The sequence below is a fragment of the Suricata suricatta genome, chromosome 8 (genome assembly GCF_006229205.1).
Source record: "Suricata suricatta isolate VVHF042 chromosome 8, meerkat_22Aug2017_6uvM2_HiC, whole genome shotgun sequence".
Lineage (NCBI taxonomy): Eukaryota > Metazoa > Chordata > Mammalia > Carnivora > Herpestidae > Suricata > Suricata suricatta.
In genome coordinates this window covers 110,248,724-110,270,425 of record NC_043707.1, presented here as the reverse complement: position 1 = coordinate 110,270,425, position 21,702 = coordinate 110,248,724, and the positions used below count along the sequence as shown (strand labels likewise).

Genomic DNA, 21,702 nt, shown 5'->3' with positions numbered 1-21,702 from the left:
GCTCTTCCCTTTGCCCTGTGCAGATGTGCTATAGCCCCAGTGTGCAGAAAGAAGGAAATTGATCCCCAGAGAGGTGAAGCCCCTTCCTCAAGGCCACGTGGTTAGCTGGTGTCCAAACTGGGACTCCAACCAGGTCCTTCTCCTTGGAAGACCAGGCTTTTTCACGAGGGCAATTTTTGCTTTTCCTTTCCCACTAGTCTAGGACCTTCTGGTCATAGGTCCTTATCTTGGTGTCCTCAGTCATGCCAGCACCCAAAACAGGGCCTCCCTCAGAGAAGATGGGTAAAGAATGTTGAGCAAATAAATGAAGACTCCATCCTGGAGATGAACTTGGCCAGTTTTCTATTATAGATCAGAAAATCAGGGCCGCCCTCCAAGTTAAGGACATTGCTGGGAGCAGAGTGCAGGTATCCTGAGGGCCCTGACTATGCTCACTGATGGTCATGCACCTGGAGGGGGCGGGGTGTGCAGGATCTGGCTGGCAGCCTGAGGGAACCCAATCTCTTCACAGAGCTGTGGGCCTCAGTGTTGAGAGCTGGCTCATGAGAATAACCAGTCCTCTAGACCTTCTGATGGGAGCAGTGGGTGGGCATACCCTTGAATAGGGAGCAGTGATGCTGGGCTGGGGGCTGGGGCCCACAGTGCCAGCAGTGAGATTCTCATCCTAGTTTATGCTGCTGCAATCAAGGTCAGATTTACAGCCAGTGGGAGAAGCCACCATGTCTCTCGGTGCGGGAGCAATCTAAATCCCAGGCTCCTGTGGCAGCCATGACACCTGCCGCTATAAAGGTGGGCTGGGCTGAGCAGAAAGGTAACTGGTTGGGCCTCAGGGAATCTGAGTTTTGGCACCACACAGGCTACTGTGTGCTGAGCCACCGTTGAGTGGCTTACTTCATCTTACTAGGTTTAGTTCACCTCTGAGGGGATTTAGATCATCTTGAAGATTCATGTCAGGGCCAATGCCTACAACTCAGTGAATCCCCTCAGACAGTCTCTTCAGACTTGGAGATAGGGAATGGAAACCAAGTGAGGCTATGGACCACCGCTTTGGCAGAAGGGAGCTGACTTTGTGCAATACCCATGGATGCCCAGAGCATGCTGTTTTCATTCCCATCTGGGGCTGCCATCTGGGCCATCCACAGAATGAGAAAGGGGCCTCCCACAGGCTGATGGATGACTTCTCTCTCACAACCAGCTGTGACGTCTGGGCTAAGCTGGAGGAGGCTGGTTTGGGTGTCAATGAGCCACTCTGTCAGGGAACACTGCTGGACTAAGAAAGGGGCCTAGGAATCCATGCTGGCTTTTAAAGACAATAATATGATTGCCTTTAAATCACAAAAATGATTATTGAGTGCCAATGTGTCAAATACTGTTCTAAACACAGTTTGTGTATTTTAGCCCACTTACTTATCTCCACAGTCCTATGAGCTAAGTATTTTTAATATCTCTAGTTTACAGACAGAGTAGGTAGCTGGCCCAAGGTTACACAGCTAGTACATGAGGCAGTGGGATTCAAATCTGGGAAACCTGGCACTGGAACCCTTGCTCCTAATCTGTTTGCAATATGTGGTTTTCAAAATGATCCCCAAGGAGAAAAAAGCAGGAGAAACCTGGGGAGTGAATGGAATGTGGCTGCAAAGTGAACTTTTGCATAAGCTTGAGTTTCTCCAGGGTTTATGTACAGAAAAAAATATCTATGACCAAAGTCAAACTGGATAGGGTGGCCTAGACCTTCGTGAAGACAGTTTGGAAGATCATTAAAATGCTAAGATAGCCTGAAGGGCCTTTTCAGAGCTACTAAACAGAACAGAAGCTACAAGAGGACAAACATCAGCTCAGTACAGTAAAGAACTTTCTGGGAGCACTGTTCAAAGATGAGTCAGGTTGCACCAAGAGGTGGGGAGAGCTCCCTATCACTGGAGATATGCAAGCAGTAGCCAGAAAGAGAGGTGTAAATGTAGAAAGGCAGTGGGCCATGCAGTTAATAGGAATGCACCAGATTGGCACACTTCTGGTAGGAAACCTGCCAGTGACTCTGTTGAATTATTCCAAGAAAGAGTTTGCATGTTTCAGCTCATTTTATGAAAGCAGCATTTTAAGCAAAAGATTGCTGAACTCCGTTAAGCTAAATTAACTCTAACTTTTTCTTAAATGTCCTTAGTGTATAGTCATGAAAGCGGATAGGCAGTCCAGATCATTTGAAAGGGCTCTGGAGTGAGGTCTAGTTTTGAATCCAGGCTCTGCCATGTCCTGTGCAGTCCTTGTACAGGTTACCTAACTTCTCTGTGCACTGGCCTTCTCATCCATAAAATGGTAATACAGTACCCTAACTTTCAAGGTGGTTGTGAGGATGAAAGTAAAGTTTAGCACATTACTTGGCCCACAGCAGGTGCACAAGAAGTTGTAAGTATGAACATAATTATAATAGCATCTTGGGAGTAGCTGTAGCCAGTAAGATCCACTGTAGAGCAAATCAGTCATGATGTTTATGGCAAAAGTGGGACATCTCATCCAGGGATGTCTGTAGACTGACAGGACACTCAAGAATAAATCCAGGAAGCAATCCTGTGAAGAATATCCATCTGAACTAAGGACAAATTCAGTGCACAGATTTCACTCAATGATAAAAGAGAAGGACAGAAATAAAGGAGAAGTTCTAGATATAGTTTTGCTCGTTTATCTGTAATATGAATTTAGTTTAGTGGATTTAGGCCTGATTTGATCAAAGCGTCTGGTCTGGTCTGAAGACACACTGATGAACATTTTAAAATTTGCAGTCACTTTTACAGTTGTCTTTTCTCAAATATTTGGAAGAAGAAGAATAGATTCTCTGGAGTCAGATCTAAGTTGAAATTCTGGGTTTGCTAAATATCTACCATATGGCCTTGACTCCTCTCACCCTTTGGTCCCTCATCTACAGAATGGAGATGGTCTTCCTGTCTCATACGTAGACACTGGCACACTGAGGTGACTCAGTCAACAAGACCAACCATTGTTCCACTAACACCAAGACAGCATACATAGCACCTGGGTCCTTAGGCTGGCCTTATCAGGGTATGGAGCTCTCTGTGTATCTGAAACAAAGTTGGAATTATCAAATTTTAAATTTCCTGAACATGCAGGGGGTCACTGTATGGTTCTTGGAGCAACTCTCATCTGGAGCAGCCTCAGATCAGAGGCAATGGAGGAGGGGAATGAATGTGAACCCTCAGTTAGGGCCAGGTGCTACCACACCGCACAGCTGGGTCAAGCTGTGAGTGATCTTTCCATCTACTGATGAGGAGGAACACTGCAGCCAAGCTGTGTTTGCTTTCCTGCTCATGGAAAAGAAAGAATAAATATTCAGGAGTTGTTTGTGCCAAATTCTAGAAACTCTGGGAGTGGGATGATTTTGAGTGGTAACCAGAGAATGGAAATAGTAGATGTAGAGAAGAAGAAAAGCAGATAAAGACTAACAGGACAAGAAAGGAACATGGGGAGTGGCATAAGGTTTTGAAATAGCTGCAGACTTTCCCTCCCATTGACCACATTTTCCAATTCAGTCTTTTGGAAATGTTTTTTTTTTTGTTTGTTTGTTTGGGTTTTTTTTTTTTTTTTTTTTTTTTTTGGTCCTGGTTCAGATGGTGTCTTTGACTTTACAATAGAAGCTAATGGAAAAGCAGGATCACTTTAAAGCTTACTTTATTGAAATGTATCTAGTCTGAGGATGAGGGACACAATGACAAAGAAACCCAATAAATATGTCTTCCTATATAGTGTTCAGTCACAGCTGACAGAGAGGAAATTGGCCCACTCATTTTCTTCTAGTTATGCAAATAGAACTTGAGAAGCATGTGGCTTTAAAAGCTCAGCACAGGGTTTACCTATACAGCGAGGAGAAGAAAAAACAAGGCAGACTTACCTCTGTCATGCGGGGCTTGCGGGAGCTGGATGGCACAAGCCTTCCTGTCTCAGGATGCGGAGCTGTGGCCATGGTATATGTTTCTTTGCTCACCTTCTGCTTAGACCTCAGGAGGGACAAAGCAGCTTTAGTGGAAACCCCCGGAAGGTTGGGGTTGTACAAACTTATGCACCAACCAGCGTAAACAGAGGACCTCCTATCTGCATGCTGGATGTGATTTGGCTTAATGTAGTTTAAATAGCACCAACTGACATTAGTGGTCGTGTGGAGGCTGGGGAACTGCAGTACCTTCTTTGAGTCCGTACCTTCTTGCGACTTGGCTGGTCTGGAGGTCGTTTCTGACAGAGGCAGCGAGCTTGAAGGTGCCAGTGGAGGGAGGTCAGGTTGTTCCTTGGAATCTTCTTTCTTCACACTCAGTGAGGGCAGCCCTCTTCGGTGAGGCTTAGTGGATGGCTGGGCATATTCCTTCAAAGCCTCTGAGCCTGGGGCTGTCACATGGGACAATGAGGAGTGAGGAACGGGACTGATTTCCTTTGGGTCAGATGGATCTGAGGACAGGCTGGACAGTGTTTCTAGCTCCCTCCTGCCCTGGCTTTGGCTGCCCAAGTGGGATTTCTCTGGCCTCTTGCCATCCTCCGTGCTGGTGAGCACCACACTGCATGGTTTTACCAGCTCAAGTTTCTCATCTGCCTTGGAAGCCTCCTCTTCCTTCACCCTTTTTTGCTGCTGGGTTTCCATGGTAAGTTCAAGGCTGCCAGCTGGTGAAAGGACACGTTTGCTCCCCCCCACCGTTGAAGAACTCCCCTCCAGGCTCAGGACACTCTCTGATGACAGGGACGTGCCTCTTCTATCAGGTAATGTCACAGGCACTCTCAAGTATGGAGTCGGGAAACCTCTGGTCTGCTCTTCATTCACCCCAGCTGACCCAGGCTGGACCTCGTACACATCCGTCCCACACACAGTTGTCCCTTTGCATGGAGGCTCCTCAAATTTGGGAAGAGTCACAGTTGCTGAGCTGCTTTGGGACTGGGTGACCAGGATCTGGGACAGGGTGGTGTACATGGCACTCCCATAGGACGGCATGTTGGTCTGAATGCGGACGGGCACAACCAGGGACACCATGGTGTCCGGACAAGCAGGCAGGGTCAGTGGAGGGGCTGATGTGGGTGCCGAGCAGCTGGCCGGGGGAGCCACGGGGGACAGCTGGACATCGCTGCTATACTCTGTGCTCGGGGAGAGGCTGGTGGCTCCTGTTGCCAGTGGGGCCAGGCTGGTTTTGATCTGGGGCAGATGGCTTTCCACATCACCGGGGAACGGAATCGAGAACTGGGATTGCAGAGGCAGGAAAAATCCAGAAGAGAGTGCTGATGAGGCAGGGTACGGCACGGGGAGAAATGAAGGGGGCTGCCGGAAGGGGAGGCTGGCTGGGTGAGGCATGAGCTGGGGGAGGTGGAGCTGGCCTGGGTGCAGAACGGTAGGCTGGAGGGGAAGTGGCGGGGCTTGAAATAAGGAGGGAGGAAGCGGCGGCATGGAGTACGGGGTGGAGAGGAGGCTGGACATGGCCTGGGTGGAGAAGAATTCTGAAGACTGTCCTGGCTCATGCTGCAAGAGGGGCTGGAAGGAGAAGAGGGAGACGGGTGGTGGCAGGTAGGGTTTCTCATGCAGGGGGAGCTGGGCAATGGGGTGGTGGAACACCTGAAGTGCTTCAGTGTAGGGTGGAGAGGACCCCAGCTGGGATCTGTCCTGCACCTGGCTCTTGCCTCCTGGGTGCCCACTGTGTGAGGTGGCTGCTGAGGAAATCTGGGGCAATGAGCTTTTGGTGGAAGGCTTACTGCATGAGGGCTTTGGTTCCTCGCTCTCCTGTCTTCCCTTGGGGGCTGCCTCTGGCTCGGTTTCCGGAGGCCTGCTCAGAGAGGCCTGTCTCACCAAAAAGCATTTTCTTCTTTCTGGTGGGGCTGTGGAGGCTGCCGGGGCTGCTGGAGCTGCTGGGGCTGGCACAGAAGAGCCTGTCAAGGACAAGCTGCCATAGTCGAATGATTTGCTGCGTGTCTCAGTCATGTGGGCAGAATGGGAAATGTTGGGGCTCTGCTCTGAGGCTGACCTCCGCATCTCTCGGGCGTGCGGGTGGTGGCTAGGAACGGTCAGCATGTGGGTACCCAAGGGTTTGGGGCGTGTGTCAGATGAGAGCCCAGGGCCCTCAGCTTTTCCATGCTCATCCCTTTCGAAGGAGGCGGAGCGGCTGGACCCGCTCAGAGAGACACTGCTCTCCTGGCTGGGGCTGCGAGACAGGGGTGCGGAGGACTCAAAGCTGGACTCCCCTGATGACTGGGCCATCTCTGCCAGGCGCAGCCTCTTCTTTTTAGGTGGCAGCTTCTCAGCTGGGAGCTGGGCAAGTGTCTGGCTGCGCTGGGGCCACTGGAATTCCTCTGTCTTCTCGGGTTCCTTCGGAGGTGGCTCGGGCTCTGTCTCTGGCCGGTCAGGCTCCTCCGTCACCAGGATCTCCGGGACCTGGATGTTGGGTTGTCGGACCAGCCTGGGCTGCAGGGAGTGGGTGGAGCGTCCGTGTGGGGCCAGTGGGGGTGAAGAGAATGGGGCCAGAGCCTTGTCTTCCCCTTCCAGTCCGCTGGGCTGCTCCAGAGAGTCGGACTTCTCAAAGGAGCTGGTGTGCTGGATGACGGAAATTTCTTTGGACGTTGTTCTCCTCTCCTTCCCTGACTCTAGACCAGACCCTGGCTTGGGAGTCCTTGGCTGGAAGCCCATGGGTCCCTCCAGGGAGGGCACTGACTTACTCAGTTCTGCTGGTGACTTGGTGGACTCCAGGGGAAGGTTCCGAGCAGCATCAGACGGTCCGGGGCTGCCAAACTGACTTTTAGTCGACTCAAAGGCAGGTGGCTCTTCCTCATCCCCAAGGCTCTTCTCTTTCCTCCTCTTCCTCAACGGAGTGAGCTCCAAGGTGGTCCCCAGTTTGTAATGCATCATCTGGGACCAGGGCTCGTGCTCAGCCTGACTCTTCTCAGCTTCTGGGGACACGTGAGCACCTGCAGAGACGGGCTTTGTGATCTGAAGCTCTGAGCAGTAGTACTTTCTATGGGCTTCATAATTGTCCCTTTTCTTGTACCGAGCACCGCATATGTTACATTCATAGATCACCCCTTTTGTTTTCAAGCCCTTCTTGGTCTTTTTGGTGAGTTCACTTTCCTTGGGTTCTGGCTCATCTGTGGGTTTGGAGGCTGTGTCTTTGCTGCTGGGTCCCGCCTCCTCAGAACTGTACTCCCCTCCCAAAGGTAGTTCGATGGCCGGCTGGCGCTTGAGCATCCGGGGGTGGGAGGTAAACACTTGACTGCTGCGGCTCAGGGTTTCGGAGTCGGTGATGTGGTCATCGAAGGAGTAGCTACCTCGGAAGGTATGATGGGAGGTACTGAGGGTGCAGGTGGCGGAAGGCATTGAGTGGCTTCTCAGCAGAGGCACAGGGGGGGTGGTGCTGGGCGGGTGCTGGAGGCTCAGCAGTGATTGTTCAGGCTTCGTTTTCTCACCGTGGGACGACAGGGGCTCCCGGTAAAGGCTGGATTTGGGGGACTCCATGCTGCTGCGCCTTGACAGTGAGCTCCTCCTCGGCTTCACGCTGTCTATCTCGCTGGTGTCCACCACAGCCTCATTGATGGTGATGAGCTTGGTGATGTGCTCTATGACCTGCGTCCGGGGCACAGACAAAGGCACCAGACTGGGCTTGTCTTCGGTGGACAGGGGCAGGAGGGGCTGCGTGGACGTGGCCGTCAGCATGGCACTCCGCTGCCCGATCCGCCCGCACTTTCCGAAGATGATCTCGGCATAGGACCTGGCATTGGTGTTTGGGGGGCTGACCTGCTGCTCAGCACTCTCAGAGCGGGAAAAGTACCCAGACTCTGTACTCCCTTTGCTGCCCGGGCTCAGAAACGCCTGCTCATCCATTACCTTTTTCCTCTCACTCAAGCGGAGGGCCAACTTCTGCTTTATCGTATGGGTGTCTTCTGGTTTCTGACTCAGGGGGTGTTCAGATGAGGGTTCTGTGAATGGAGTGGGGTCCTCGAGTGACGGGGCTGAGCTGGACTGGGACAAGGAACAGCGGTCGTGGCTGGAGCCCTGGCTCCCAGAGCTATACAAGCTGCTGGACAAGAGGGGGTGCTTGGGCCTGGGGGAGAGCTCTGCAGGGTGGGCAGATGTGGTGCCCGTTTCCTCCTCTGAGTCTGTGCTTTCCCCCTCGGTGGGCTCCTCAAACTCCTCCCCTGGGATCCTCTCCATCTCCAGGCCTTGGGGGTACATCTCACCGCCCACTCCGGAGGCCAGGCCGGCTTTGATGCGGTGGGCATGGGACTTCCTGTGCTTGTAAAGGTTACTCTTGGTCTTGAAGGAGAAGCCACAGGGGCCGCAGGGGTAGGGCCTCTCACCTGTGTGTGAGCGGATGTGTTTCTGGAGCACACTGGGCTTGGCACAGGGCCGGCTACAGTACTGACATATGTACTTGCCGGGCTTCTGTGGTTTCCTCTCCTTCTTGGGCACCTCTTCTGGGGGCTTCAAGGTGACCTGGGACGGACGGGGCACAAATACTTTGGGGATGCCAGGCAGGTCCTCAGGGGGGATGATGGAGGCGTGGGAAGGGAGAAGCTGGCTTGTAGGATGGAGTCCAGGGGTCACAAATGAGCTAGAGGGTCCAGGTCTCATGGGGTCGACCAGCTGCCACGTGGACCCCTCCAGGAGATGCTCCGGTTTGCCGGGTGACATGAATGCTGGTGTCAGAGGGTGCTGCGGAAGCTTCGAGATGGGGACAGAGGTGTCAATGGAGGACCTCTTAGGGCCTGTTTTCTCCTGAGAGCCTTCCCTAAGAACTGGCGAGGGGCCTGGGAAAGGCTGCGGGGCTAGGAGCTCTTGGAGAGGGCCCTCTGGAGGGGCAGCTGTGCTGCTGCCTGGGTACGGGGTGCTGGACGAAACACTGGCCTGCGCGGCCTCTCCTTTGGTCAGCCGCTTCCGGGGACTTCCCTCAGCCTTCTTGGTGCCCTTGACACTTTGTTCAGGATCCATGACCTCCACAGAGACTTCAGATGCTATTCAGGGAGGGTTGGGGCAGGCTGCATTTATGAAAAATCCAAGTGTCCTAAGGAGGCGTCTGGCTTTGGCCACATTGGTCAAGAGCTGTGGAAGCCAAACCCAAGATGGGCTTTGGGAGTTTTTTTTTTTTCTTTGTTTGTTTTATTTTTTTGCAAGTGTCACTGGCTGCGAGTGGACTCAGAGCAGGTCATCGGGGCCCAAATTATTCACACTGGTGAGGCATGGCCCTCTACTTTGAAGACAGAAAATGCGCCAGCACTTTCTGCCTGAATGTCTGTCGTGGAAACGTCATGAAGGATGTCAACATTGCCATCCTATTGTTTCAGTTGGCAGTGGCAAGTGGCCACCCACAAGTCCCCTGTGTGCTACGCGAACAGTTGGAGGCTGGAGACATCTGTGTGCATGGCCCGATCATCCCTGGTCCCCACACTAGAGAAGCCACGCTGGGTGCCCCGGGCAGCTCTGTCCGGCCCCTGCTCCCCTTTGGTCTCGTGTTGGAGATCAGCGGCCACAGAGGGGAATTCACGCTCTTCTGTTTGACGAAAGCACACACACAGAAATACACACACAAGAGAAGAGAGAGTTACTGCAATTTATCCACAGCCCGTGCAGCTGGACTCTGAGATGCGCCGATACTCTTAAAAGGTTAACCAGGGAGATTCGACCAGAAGTCATAGCCCCTGACTCGAAGCACCTGAACAGTGGTCTGAACCTCCCTCACCCGCATTCACAGTAGTGTTGGGTGACTTAAGTGCCACCTGAGGTATTCTAGGAACTGTAGAGCAGCTGGGGATGGGAGGCCTCTGAGGCAGGTTCAGCTCGAGAAGCCTCAGCTGCCCGATCTATAAAATGGGATGATATCAAGTCCTGCCTCAATTGTGCCTCAGGGCTGTGATGGAGTCCAACATGATAACGGATATGGATGTTACTAGACAAAGGTGGTCTCATCCTACACCTGGTCATCCTGAGGTGCAGGAGGAGGTGCCAGTGTGTTATTCAGGGATGAGCTTTCCAAGGGATAGGTTTTTCTCATGTTAGCATTATTCCCTCTCTGGCCCTGGGCTCTGAAGGTGGCCATGAGGGGCACCATTCACAGCTGTGTCTCCCTTGCTAACCCAAGCCTGGGTTTCATGGTGAAGCTAAAACCACCACCTCAGCCTGTGTGAGCTCACAGCCTAAGACGGCCATGATTACTCCATCAAGAAATAGCTAGAAGAATCATGCTGGCAGGTTCCTCCAGTTTTTCCTAGCAGCCAAGGGGGAAAGGGAAATGTGGTCCATCACAGAGCCCCTACAGCCAGAGAAGAAGAAATATCTAAGTTCTTTGCAGGAACCAGTCTTGCTTGAAAAGACCTTCTTCATGTGGCACTTCAGACAGGGGCAGTGAATGGTGCACAAGGTCACCTTCATCTTAAAATGACATCCCAGTTCCCTCCCCTCCCCCCAGGAAATGCAGTGACTAACTTTTGTCAACAGAAGGCCACAATTCAGCCAAGGCTATTCTTTGAGCAAGTCAAAGGCCTCCTTTAATTCAGGCAGAGGAAGCCTCCTTACAGGGTAGGCTGAGTGTGGGGAAGGCAGAGGAGTCCCATTTCTCCTATCACTGTCAGTAGAATGGCCAAGTAAGATATCACCCAAACTGGGGCATTTTTGAGAGTGAAAGAGGTACTACTACAAACTATGGAGCAGCAACGGGAACCAACCAGGGCTGCCCCAGGCAAGCTGGAACAAACGGTTCCCTTACAATCAGCAGTTACCTTGTGGCCCAAACCAGGCACAATTTGTGTCTCAGGGTGTCCGGTACAAACTTTTCAGCTTTGCTCTGGGGACTGAAATCATACTATGGGCTCCTAGTTGATTCTTGGAGATTGGGTGTCTAGTGAAATCCCCTCATTTGACATATGAGGAGGTTGAGGCTAGACGGATGATGTGATTTTCTCTTAAACTTGCACAGGGATGGCGGCAGGGTCAGACCACCCTGTGCCTCCTAAGCCCTGACCAGGGCTCGTCCCCTGCCTCAATGAATAAATGCCCTCTATGGCTTCTGCAGCTCAATGGGCACAGTAGTTTATGGCTCCATGTTCTAGGGAAGCACTGGCTCAACCCCAGGGGGTATGGCCATATCCCTAGAGAGTATCTGCAGGTGTCTAGAGCCTTAACAGCAAAGGATGTCTCCCTGCTTATATTCTAACCTCGCTGTGGTTGCTGGACAGGAGAAATGGGAAGCCCAGCTAGGCTGAGAAGACCATCATGATGGTATTATCCAGGGTCTCGCTTTATCCAAGCTAGGGTAGGACGTGGCAGAGGTAATTTGCAGTGCAGATAGAGAATTATTCTCCAGGCTGGCACTCCTGGGCCTGATTGCACCTGGTAGGGGCCCTTGGGTGCTGTGTATGGACAATAAAGGGTTTACTATACTTACTCTTTCTAGTGACCCTTTCATGCAAGGATGTTAAAGCCTCCCCTCCCCCAAATACTAGTTAGTGGTAAATTTTGCTTCTTCTGATGTATGGAAGGAATGCTGTGGCATGACTGAGTCTGAGGGGGATCAGTTGGCCAAGGAGGACACTACATTGCTGAGTCCTGTGATTCTCCCTTCACCCAGCCTTGGGATCTCCAGGGGCAGGTGGCAAGCATCCCAATGGCTGAGGGTTGTAGCAGCTCATGGGCCAGGTAGGAGGGGTGGGGTGAATGAGGACGACAGTCAGGTGACTGTTGTGTCATCAGGTGACTCACTGGGCCAGCACCACATGCCCAGGGTCAGCATCCAGCCTCTGCCTGTGAGCTGAGTCTGGTGTTCTTACAGAGAGGATCCACCTGCCTGGACCCTCTGAGGGAGGAGCAGCCAGGGCATGTCCACACCGCAGAGTCAGTGAGGACTGTGAGCTGGAAGACCCATCCCTTCCCTCTGCAGTGAGGGCACATGAGCCACGGTGGGTGATGACCAGTCCAGAGCCACACTCGCCCTCAGGCTCCTGGGCCAGTGCTCTCCGCTGCCTTGATATGCACCTCATGACAGGTCTGAGGTTCTTAATACAAGAGGAAGTGGGAGGGGGCAGCTGGAACCATGGGTACAGACATGGGGCAAACCTTCGAGAACTAAGAAAGCTTCAGTCTTGGAACGGCATGCAATTCAGAGTGGCATAAACACTTTCTTAACTATTTAACTCCTTTAGAAAGACAATTTATTTTTTTAATGTTTCATTTATTTTTTGAGAGATAGAGAGTGAGAGAGTGTGCACAAGTGGGGGAGAGGGGCAGAGGGAGAGGAGGACAGAGGATCTGAAGCAGGCTCTGTGCTGACAGGCTGACAGCAGTGAGCCTGACATGGGGCCCAAATTCATGAACTGTGAGATCATGATCTGGGCAAAAGTCAGATGCTCAACTGACTGAGCCACCCAGGTATCCCTAGAAGGACAGTTTCTAATCACTGTGACCAAATGACACCAAGAAAATGGTTCTTTTCTCCCTTATGTGCTTCTCAGGGTATGTGTAAAATTTTAATATAAACTTGAAGTAACAGAAAAAGGCTGCTTCTCCAGAGAATTGGTAAGGGCACCTGTCAAAGTCATGACATGAGGCCAGAGGTAGAAGGTTTCGCTGACAGGGTCCAGGAGCCAGGCCAACTGGGGCCAGAGGGAGGGTGGGCATCATCTGCTGATGGTGGCAGAATGGCCAGGGGGTCTGTGTTGTCTGCCACTTAGGCCATAGCTTTCAGAGAGCTCTGGCTTAGAAACCAGCTTAGAACCACAAGGAGAAAAATGGGCTTTAAGAGCCCAGTTAAGAGCCGGTTAACATATCAGACAACTCAACCTCCACTTCTGGAAGCTTCCATAGGTGTAGCTGTTAGGACACCTCAACAGGGAAGAGAGCAGGGTACTGGGACTGGAGACCCACGAAGCATTAGACCTTCCTCTGTGGACTTGTGCGAGTGTAAACATACAATAAACTCCTAGAAGGGGAAATACTTGGCCCAAAGGAATGTAGCTTGAAGCTTTTGATGGGTCCTGACACATAACTCTCCCCAAGGCACAAATTTACACACCCACCAGTTGCATGTGAGGACTTTCTCCAAACTCCTTCCTACCTAGAATATAACCAAACTCTTTAATATTTACTAATATGAGAGGCAAAATAGTTAGTTTCCCCTGCTCCTGTCACAAACTATCATAAATGGTGGCTTAAAACAGCCCAACTTACCATCTTACAGTTCTAGAGGTCAGAAGTTCGAAATGTGTTTCATTAGACTAAAATTAAGGTAGGGCTAGGTTCTCAACCTTCTTCTTGCCAGAGGCCCCAGGGAAGAATTGCTTTTATTATCTTTTCCCACTTCTAGAGGCTGCCTGCATCCCTTGGCACAGGGCCCCTTCCATCTTCAAACCCAGCCAGCAATGGCGGCCATATCCTTCTCACATTGAATCACGAATGCTGACTGCCCTGCCTCCCTTTTTCACTTGTAAGGACTCTGGTAATGACATTGGGCCCCCCTGGATAATCTGGGATCATGTCCTACCTCCAGATTCTTAATTTAATCACACATGCAAAACTCATTTGGCCACAAAAGGTAACATACTTACAGGTTCCAGGGATTAAGATGTGTGACATCTTTGGGGGTCATTATTCTGCCTACCACAATGATATCTTATTTTTCTTTATTTGTGTTTCTTGATCTCAAGTGAACTTAGGGCTCTGTGTATACTTATTAAATCCTTATTTTATTCAGGGAATTATTTTTCATATCTTTCGTGTATGTTTCTAAAAATTATATTTTTTGTTGGTTTCTATATAAACTCTTTAGATATTGGGCATTTTAATCTTTTTATACGAACTTCAAATATTTCTATTTATCAGGAGTCTAACTTTTCTCAACAGAAAAGTTTTGTTTCTACATGGTCAAATGCAGAGTCGATCTTTCTCTTTTGGACTTTTAGATTTCACGTCTAAGAATATTTTCTAGAATGTTACCTGATTTCTTCTAGTTCCTCTATGGTTTAATTTTTTTTCTTTCCTCCCTCTGCCCCTCCACTCCTCTGGTCCTCCATTCCTCACTCCCTCCATCCTTCCCTCTCCTGCTTCTTTACTTTCCATTGGATCTTGGTTCCATTTGGCATTTATTTTTATATAAGGAATGAAAGAGGGTTAAGCTTCATTTTTTTCTAATACAGGTATCCAGTTGTCCTAACATCATTCTTAAAGAATCCACCCCACCCTTCTGAAATGCCATGGGACATTTTGTAAAAGCACAGTTTCTAATCCCATTCTGGATCCACCAAAAGAGAAGCTCTGGCAAAAGGGCCCCAGAATCCACACTTTTACCAATCTCTCCATGTAAATCAGACATACACTGTTCTTTTCCACAGCAAAACTCTTCTAAGTGCCTCCTATAACTAATCACCTTGCCTCTAGGCTCCCAACCTTCCCCACCCCACCATTCACTGTGGAAATAGAAATCTCTTCAGTTGCCAACCTCACCCAACCTTCCTTTCTATTAAGAACTCTAAATAGCTCCCCACTGTAGGGAGATTTCAGCCACGAGCATGTCAGTTCCAAGAGGCCCCACTCTGCCTTCCAGCCTCTCTCCCCACCCTGCACTTTTCACTCTGCATCACTCTAACTGGCATGCTCTTGACCTCTCTGCGTTTACACACTGCTGTTGCCCAGGGAACAGAGAAAAGAATCTGAATGCTAATCCCACAGAGGCACTATGGAACGCTTCCCAGAAGAAGATGTGTTTTGAACTGGGTCTTGAAAGATGGGGAAAATATTGATGGTTAGGTTTGGAAGGAAAGGATTCTAGTCTAGGGGGAAGATACAACATATGCAGAGCACAGGAGGCTGGAACATTGCCACAGGGAATATTGAGTTTGTGGCTTCTACCCCAGCCAGGGCTTTGGAGCTCCTGAGCCCAGAGTGTCTGGGCAAGGACCCCACACTGTGCTGGGGTGAGTTCAGGGCACAGGCAGAAGCTTCAACACATTCCCTCCTATGTCCTAGAATAACAACAACAATAACAAGGCCCCAAATTGTGATGGCTCACTTGTGCCACACATCTTCTAAGTGAGCTGGGGTTAGTACTGGCCCTCAGCCCTTGGAAAGCATGTGGAGGGCACAGTCCATCCCACTGGGTGGCCAGAGGTGACTTTGGGCTGGATCAAGTTTTCAGAGCAACCACACACACATGCTCTGGCCTGGATTCCCTCATGGAAAATAGCACTACCAGGGACTGATGGATTGCCTACATTGGGATGAAGTTTTCCACTAGTCTAATACATCAGCTAGCAGGACATCCTTAAGGGGCATCTGGGTGGCTCAGTCAGTTAAGAATCTGACTTGGGCTCAGGTCATGGTCTCGTGGTCCGTGGGTTTGAACCCTGCACCAGGCTCTGTATTGACAGCTTAGAGCTTGGTGCCTGCTTTGGATTCTGTGTCTCCTTTTTTCTCTGCCCCTCTTCCACTCGTGTTCTGTTTTGCTCTCTCAAAAATAAATAAACATTAAAAAAAATTAAAGAAGCCTGAGATGTCAGGCCTGTGGCTTAACCAGTTCATCAGCATCTTCCCAGCAAACCTGTCTCTCCCTGACATTCATCTTCATCTTCCTAGTGTCCAGCACTGGACCCAGTACTGAGTAAAATATTGAAAATATTTTCAAAATACTTAAATGAGCATCCATCATGTCCCCAGACTAAACTAAAGATTAACATATTTATCCTTACTCACATCCCTGTTTTTGCAGATGAGAGGACCAAGGCTCAATGAAGTGACACTCATTGCTTCAGATACTCATTGACACAAGAAAGGGCAGAGGTACGCTTTGAACCCTGAGAGCAGGCTGCCACCTAGCAACCCCAAGAGTGCTGACCTTGATCACAAGGGCCTAGATGGATTTCATCTATCTTTCCAGAGCTTCAACTTCTCCAGGAAGTCTTCCTGGTTAACTACAGTCACCTCCATTTGCACCAAATTCTCTTTCCCATGTGTAAATAACTCTGCATGACTCTGCTAACTTCAGGGCTGAGTTTCTTGATAAATGCCTTCCCTCCAGTGAGTAGTACATTATTCACTGTCTGGGAGGCTCCCAAATCATTTCCCTTGGGTGACTGTGGTCTCTGCATTCCTACTTTTCCCTCTCCTCCTCCCTAACCCCAAGACCCAAACAGGGCTTGGAATTTCTGCACACTGATCAGAGAACAAAGTCTATTCATAACAAAGAGAAACCTAGACAATCCTAGGTGAGTTACATAGGGCTGCCGTTTGTCTTCCTGCCAGTGTTCAGGGACCAACGTGGAACTGACATCAAAGGGTAAACAAGGTCTCCAGCAACATCCCTGAAGAAAGCTGGAACATGTTTTATAGTCAAGACCAAGAAATAATGCAGGCAGAATCTGCTCCACCAGACCCATGGGAGGCCAGACTTAGTTTGGAGTATGTGTGGTTGTGACAACTCAGGCATGAGTCCTAACCAACGTCCTGTGTCTAGAATGACAGCTGAATTCCTAACATGTGTTGGGGCTTTCCTAGTGTTCTACACACAACAGCTCTATCTAGCTGCACTGTTATCATTCTCTCATTACAGATGAGGACACGGGCACAGAAGCTGGTAATGGCACAAACAGAACCTGAATTGGGGCTATTGGCTGACCTCTGCAGTAGAGACCCTTTAAGGCAGCAGAGTCCTGGCAGACAGAACTCAGATTCCAGTCACAGTCCTAACATGTGGGTAACTAAACCTTGTTCCTAGAAGCCTTCCTTGCCATCATGTGGGCTGGTCTTGTTAAGAGCTTTCTTTCCTTCTTTTACCTAGAAAAGTATCTATAATGTAAGTCTTTACTCCCATTGACACTGAAAATGAACCAGAGTGAGGGGCTGTCATCTGGCCTCTACAAGGGCCTGGTGAACCCCAGATGCTTGCAGTTCATTAATCTACTAAGTTCTTTATTGCTTTAAATCTAGTTATCTATCCACTTCCCTAACTCATCATTTATGTATATCTGCCTTGTTTGGTAAAGATCAAAAGGGGTTTCTGGATGCCTGTGAGAACTGGTGAGCATATGAACTTAACTTGACCTGCTTATCGAAGTGGTCCAGGAAGCACTTGCGGGTCAAAGGGCTTAGGGAAGAACAAAGCCTGAAGTGAGAGTTGGACCAGGTTGGCAGACTTGTCTTCTGGCCACTGCATCTGCCAGTCTGTCATCAACATTGCCTAGGAAACACCTGCACTCCCACACTTGGCCATGGCCTGCTGTTTCATTAATTTCCAGCAGGTCTCTAGCTATCCCTTGGATGTTTTTTGTTTCTACACAATTGACCATGGTATAAAAGGTGCTCCTCCTGTCTACAAGCCTCCTGGGTTGTTAAGGTTTTTTGGTTTACCGCAAAGGGCAACTGATAGAATACACTATCATACACACACACACACACACACACACACACACACACACACATTATAGAATAAACTATGTAAAGAAAAATGACCAAGGAGACTGGGCAACATATATAGTGCATTCTAAAATTGGACAATGACAAAAGTGGGGACTACCTATGGTCCCTACCATTCTTGCCCACATGGCAGAATGAATGTAACTGTATTAGTAGTGATACAGGAGTTTTAATGATCACTGTACAACTCATTTGCTCATTTATTCACTCATCTTGCAAGCATTACATGGGACTTCTCAATACCAGGCCAGTAATATGAAACAGACATAAATGATAGACTTTACTATAAAGCTACAGTAATCAACACAGTGTGCTACCAACACAAGGAGAGACCAAAGGGAAAATCATCAATGGAAACAACAGAGTAATGAAACAGATCCCCTCATATACAATTACTTGATTTGTAACTAAGGTACTATTGTATTTGGTGGGGGAAATGATAGTCTTTTCAATACATGGTGCCAAAGCAATTGAATATCTATGCGGAAAAAAAAAAAGGAACCTTGGGCCCTACCTCTATCATATACATAAGTTAATGTGAAAATGGTGATTAGCCTAGACACACAAGATTAAGTAATAAAACTTATAGAAGAATACATAAGAACGTATTTTCATGAACTTGGGGCCAGCAAAGATTTCTTACACAGTTTACAAAATGCATAATCACATCATCATAAAGGAAAGGATTGATAAATTGGGCCTCATTAAAATGAAAAACTTCTGAAGAAAACTTTCTGAACATTGGCAAAATCTTCAAAGCCAAACACACAACTTCTGTTCATCAGAACAAAATAATAGAGTCAAAATACAAACCACAGACTGGGAGAAGATATTTGTGATACATCTTCAACAAAGGACTCATGTAGAATATAGAAAGTCCTAAAGATGAATTTAAAAAAGGCAGACAACCCAATTAAAAATGGCCAAAATTAACTCAAAATGTATCAAAGACCTAAACATAAGAGCTAAAACTATAAAACTCTTAGAAGGAAACATAGGGGGAATGCGTCATGATATTGGATTTAGCAATGGTTTCTTGGATATGGCACTAAAAGCACAGGCAATCAAAGTAAAAATAAGCTGGATTTAATCAAACTTTAAAACTTTTGTGCATGACAGGACATAACCAACAAAGTGAAAAAAGGCAACCTATAGAATGGGAGAAAATATTGGCAAATCATATATGTGAGAAAGGGTTAATATCCAGAATACAAAAAGAAATCCTACATCTCAAGAACAAAAGCCAAACAACCAGATTAAACAATGAAACAGAGGATTTGAATAGACATTTCTCCAAAGAAGATATACAAATGGTCAACAAACATATGAAAAGATGCTCAATATCACTAGTCATTAGGGAAATGCATATCAAAACCATGAGATATCACATCACACACACTGGGACAGCTACTATAAAAAAAAACCCAGAAAATAACCAGTTGGTGAAGATGTGGAGAAATTGGAACCCTTGTGTACTGTTAATTAGAATGTGTAATAGTGTAGCTTTTATAAAACAATATGTCACTTCCTCAAAAAAATTAAAGATAAGATTATTATATGATTTAGCAATTCCACTTCTGGGTATAAACCCCAAAACACTGAAATCAGAGTCTCAAAGAAATATCTGTCCACTCATGTTCATTGTAGCATTATTTACAACAGACGAGAGATAGAAGTAATCCAAGTGCTCACTATGGATGAATGGATAAACAAAATGTGGTATATGTATGCAATGGAATATTATCCTGTCTACCTTAAAATGGGAGGAAATTCTGACACATTCTACAACATAGATGAACTTTGAGGATGTTTTACTAAGTGAAATAAGCCAGTCACACACAAAAAGAGAAAGAAGCCAGTCACACATACAAAAACAAATACTGTATGATTCCACTTATATGAGATACTAGAATAGTCAAATTCATAAAGACAGAAAGCATGGTGGTTGACAAGGGCTGGGGAGAGGTTCAAAAATTGTTGCTTCATGAGGATAGAGCTTCACTTTTGCAAGTTGAAAAGAATTCTGGAGATTCATTCAAATTGCACAACAACATGAAAATACTTAACACCACTGAACTGAAAAAACAGTTATGATGATAAATTTTATGTTATATTGTTTTACCACAACTTTAAAAAATGGCCAAAGATTTGAACAGGTATTAAAACAAACAGGTTATCTAAATAAATGGTCAATAAGCCTATGAAAAGGTGTCAGCACCATTACTCCTTCAGGAAATATAAATTAAATCTACCACCCATTCACCAGAATGACTAACACGAAACAAACTAAAGGGCATGAAATGTTGGCAAGGATGTGGAGCAACTGAAACTCTTCTTGTCCATTGTTGGTAGGAAAGTAAATAGTCACAACCACCTGGACAATCGATTGGCAAAATCTTCCAAGCCAAACACACACCTACCCCATGACCTCAAACTTCCAAAGAAGAATCCTAAGAATTCTAAGAAGATACCCTACATAAGTACATCTGTCTGTCATAAAACACAAATGAGAATGTTCATAGTAGATTTATCCATTATAGCAAAAAACCAGAAGAAACCTAAATGCCAACAATGAATAGAATGGATGAATTTGATTGAAGTATATTCATTCAAGAATTATTATATGGCAATAAAAAAGAACAAAGTTCTGCTACAGAAAAAATATAGATGGATCTCACAGATATAATAAGTGAGGAACTCAGACACAATAGACTATATACTGTATAACTCTACTTAACTAAAGTTTAAGAATAGCAAGACTAATTTTATGGTATTTGAAATCAGAACAGTGGTTAGGTTAGCTCTGGTGAGGCAGGTGGATACTGACTAGGAAGGGAAATGCAGGAGATTTCTGGGGTGATAGAAATGTTCCATATGTTGATCTGATTATATATATATTACATAGGTGTATATATATAAGAACTCTGCATTGTACACTTAAGATATGCATACATAATTGTATGTATGTCATGCCTCAGTTTAAAAAAGACATGGACTTTTCACATAAAGGTACAAAGCCTATAAGGAGAGAGACACAAACAAAACCAGGTAGCAAGGGTGGTAGATGCCATGATGGTATTAGGGTATGAGTACAGGTTGGGGGTGGAGAGAGAGTTCATGAGGGTAGGCTTTAGGGAAGGCACACTGGGCTCTGAAAGACAAAGGGATTTCATCAAGCAGAAAAGTCAAAGTGTGGGCTAGTGTGGCAAAAGCAGGATGGTGCTAAGGGAAACCTTGAGTGTGTGAGGAGGCAGGCAGTCCAGCACTGTTAGAATGTCAGGTGTTCAGAGCACAGTGGTGGGGGAAGCTGTTGAGGACATGAATTAAATAAAGCTTCTGATATGTTTATTTCAATGAGTTCTCCATAAACATTTGTTGAATGAATGAATGAGCCTTCCCACAGTCATGACCCATCTGGTGCCTGGAGTCACAGAATAGGTGTCTTTGTGTGGCAGCAAGTACTGATGAGATGAAGTACTGGTGTGGTTATGGAGTCCATTTCTTCTAAAATTATTAATCTCCCCAAAGTCTAATGTCTTTTAGGTCCCAGAATTTGAAATCATTCTCACTCAGTTATGGTGTCAACGCTCTGCTATGAAAGCTGAGTAACTTTTTGTATGTACTTTCTCCCCAACTTCCTTCCAACCATCTCACCATTTTTGATAGTTACATTTTGTTGTTCTGGCAGTTGCCTTTAACATCTTCAAATGATACCCTTAAATGGCTGTATCCTTGTCTGTCAACTTTAGATAATATCTATCCACTATCTGTAATGAACAATGAAGAAATATGTACACACTCTCTTCTTTCCACCTCCTTTCCTCTGCTTACCTTCAACTTTTTGTTAGCTCTATATTATTGCTTCTTAACATTGCCAAGTTTCATAGCACATTTTTTTCTATAATTGAGTCTAGTCTATCGACTTGGGTGAGTTTTAAAAATTGAAGCTAATCAACAATATGATTGTGAAGATACCACTTCCTGGGGAACCACTTAGCATGAATGGACTCAAGAAAAAGTAATGTAATTCCACATGACCGAAACTTCATAACAAGAAAAGTCTACCATAAGCCAAGAACCAATACATCTTCCTGTAAAGTATTTATGGCTCTCTCCACTTCTTGAATTCCATGTCCTCACCTTTTTTTCCCCATAATATTTTATTGTCAAATTGTTTTCCATACAACACCCAGGGCTCTTCCCCTTAAGTGCCCTCCACCATCACCACCACCTCTTTTCCCCCCTCCCCCCTCCCCCTCAACCCTCAGTTCATTCTCAGCATT

The 21,702-nt window shown here is 47.2% G+C and overlaps 1 protein-coding gene and 1 long non-coding RNA gene across 8 annotated transcripts in view; one reads left to right on the top strand and one right to left on the bottom strand.

Annotated features, from left to right (window-relative positions):
• Positions 1 to 11,596, bottom strand: part of HIVEP3 (human immunodeficiency virus type I enhancer binding protein 3) — a 65,445-nt gene extending 53,849 nt beyond the window's left edge. The window contains exons 1-2 of one of the 2 annotated variants that reach the window (XM_029950097.1): positions 11,406 to 11,596; positions 3,902 to 9,515 (exon numbers count right to left, since the gene is read on the bottom strand). In XM_029950097.1, the coding sequence (XP_029805957.1) occupies positions 3,902 to 8,956 (5,055 nt within the window). In that variant the 5' untranslated portion in view covers positions 8,957 to 9,515; positions 11,406 to 11,596. Of the gene's footprint in view, positions 1 to 3,901; positions 9,556 to 11,405 lie in introns of those variants that run through there. The other variant, XM_029950098.1, reaches the window with a different exon arrangement.
• A 126-nt stretch (positions 11,597 to 11,722) lies between these two features.
• Positions 11,723 to 21,702, top strand: part of LOC115298992 — a 17,766-nt gene continuing 7,786 nt past the window's right edge. For 3 of the 6 annotated variants that reach the window (XR_003911922.1, XR_003911923.1, XR_003911924.1), the window contains exons 1-3: positions 11,723 to 11,916; positions 15,717 to 15,787; positions 16,557 to 16,696. This is a non-coding gene — a long non-coding RNA (uncharacterized LOC115298992). Of the gene's footprint in view, positions 11,917 to 15,716; positions 15,788 to 16,556; positions 16,761 to 16,989; positions 17,316 to 21,333; positions 21,357 to 21,702 lie in introns of those variants that run through there. The other 3 variants (XR_003911925.1, XR_003911921.1, XR_003911920.1) reach the window with 3 other exon arrangements.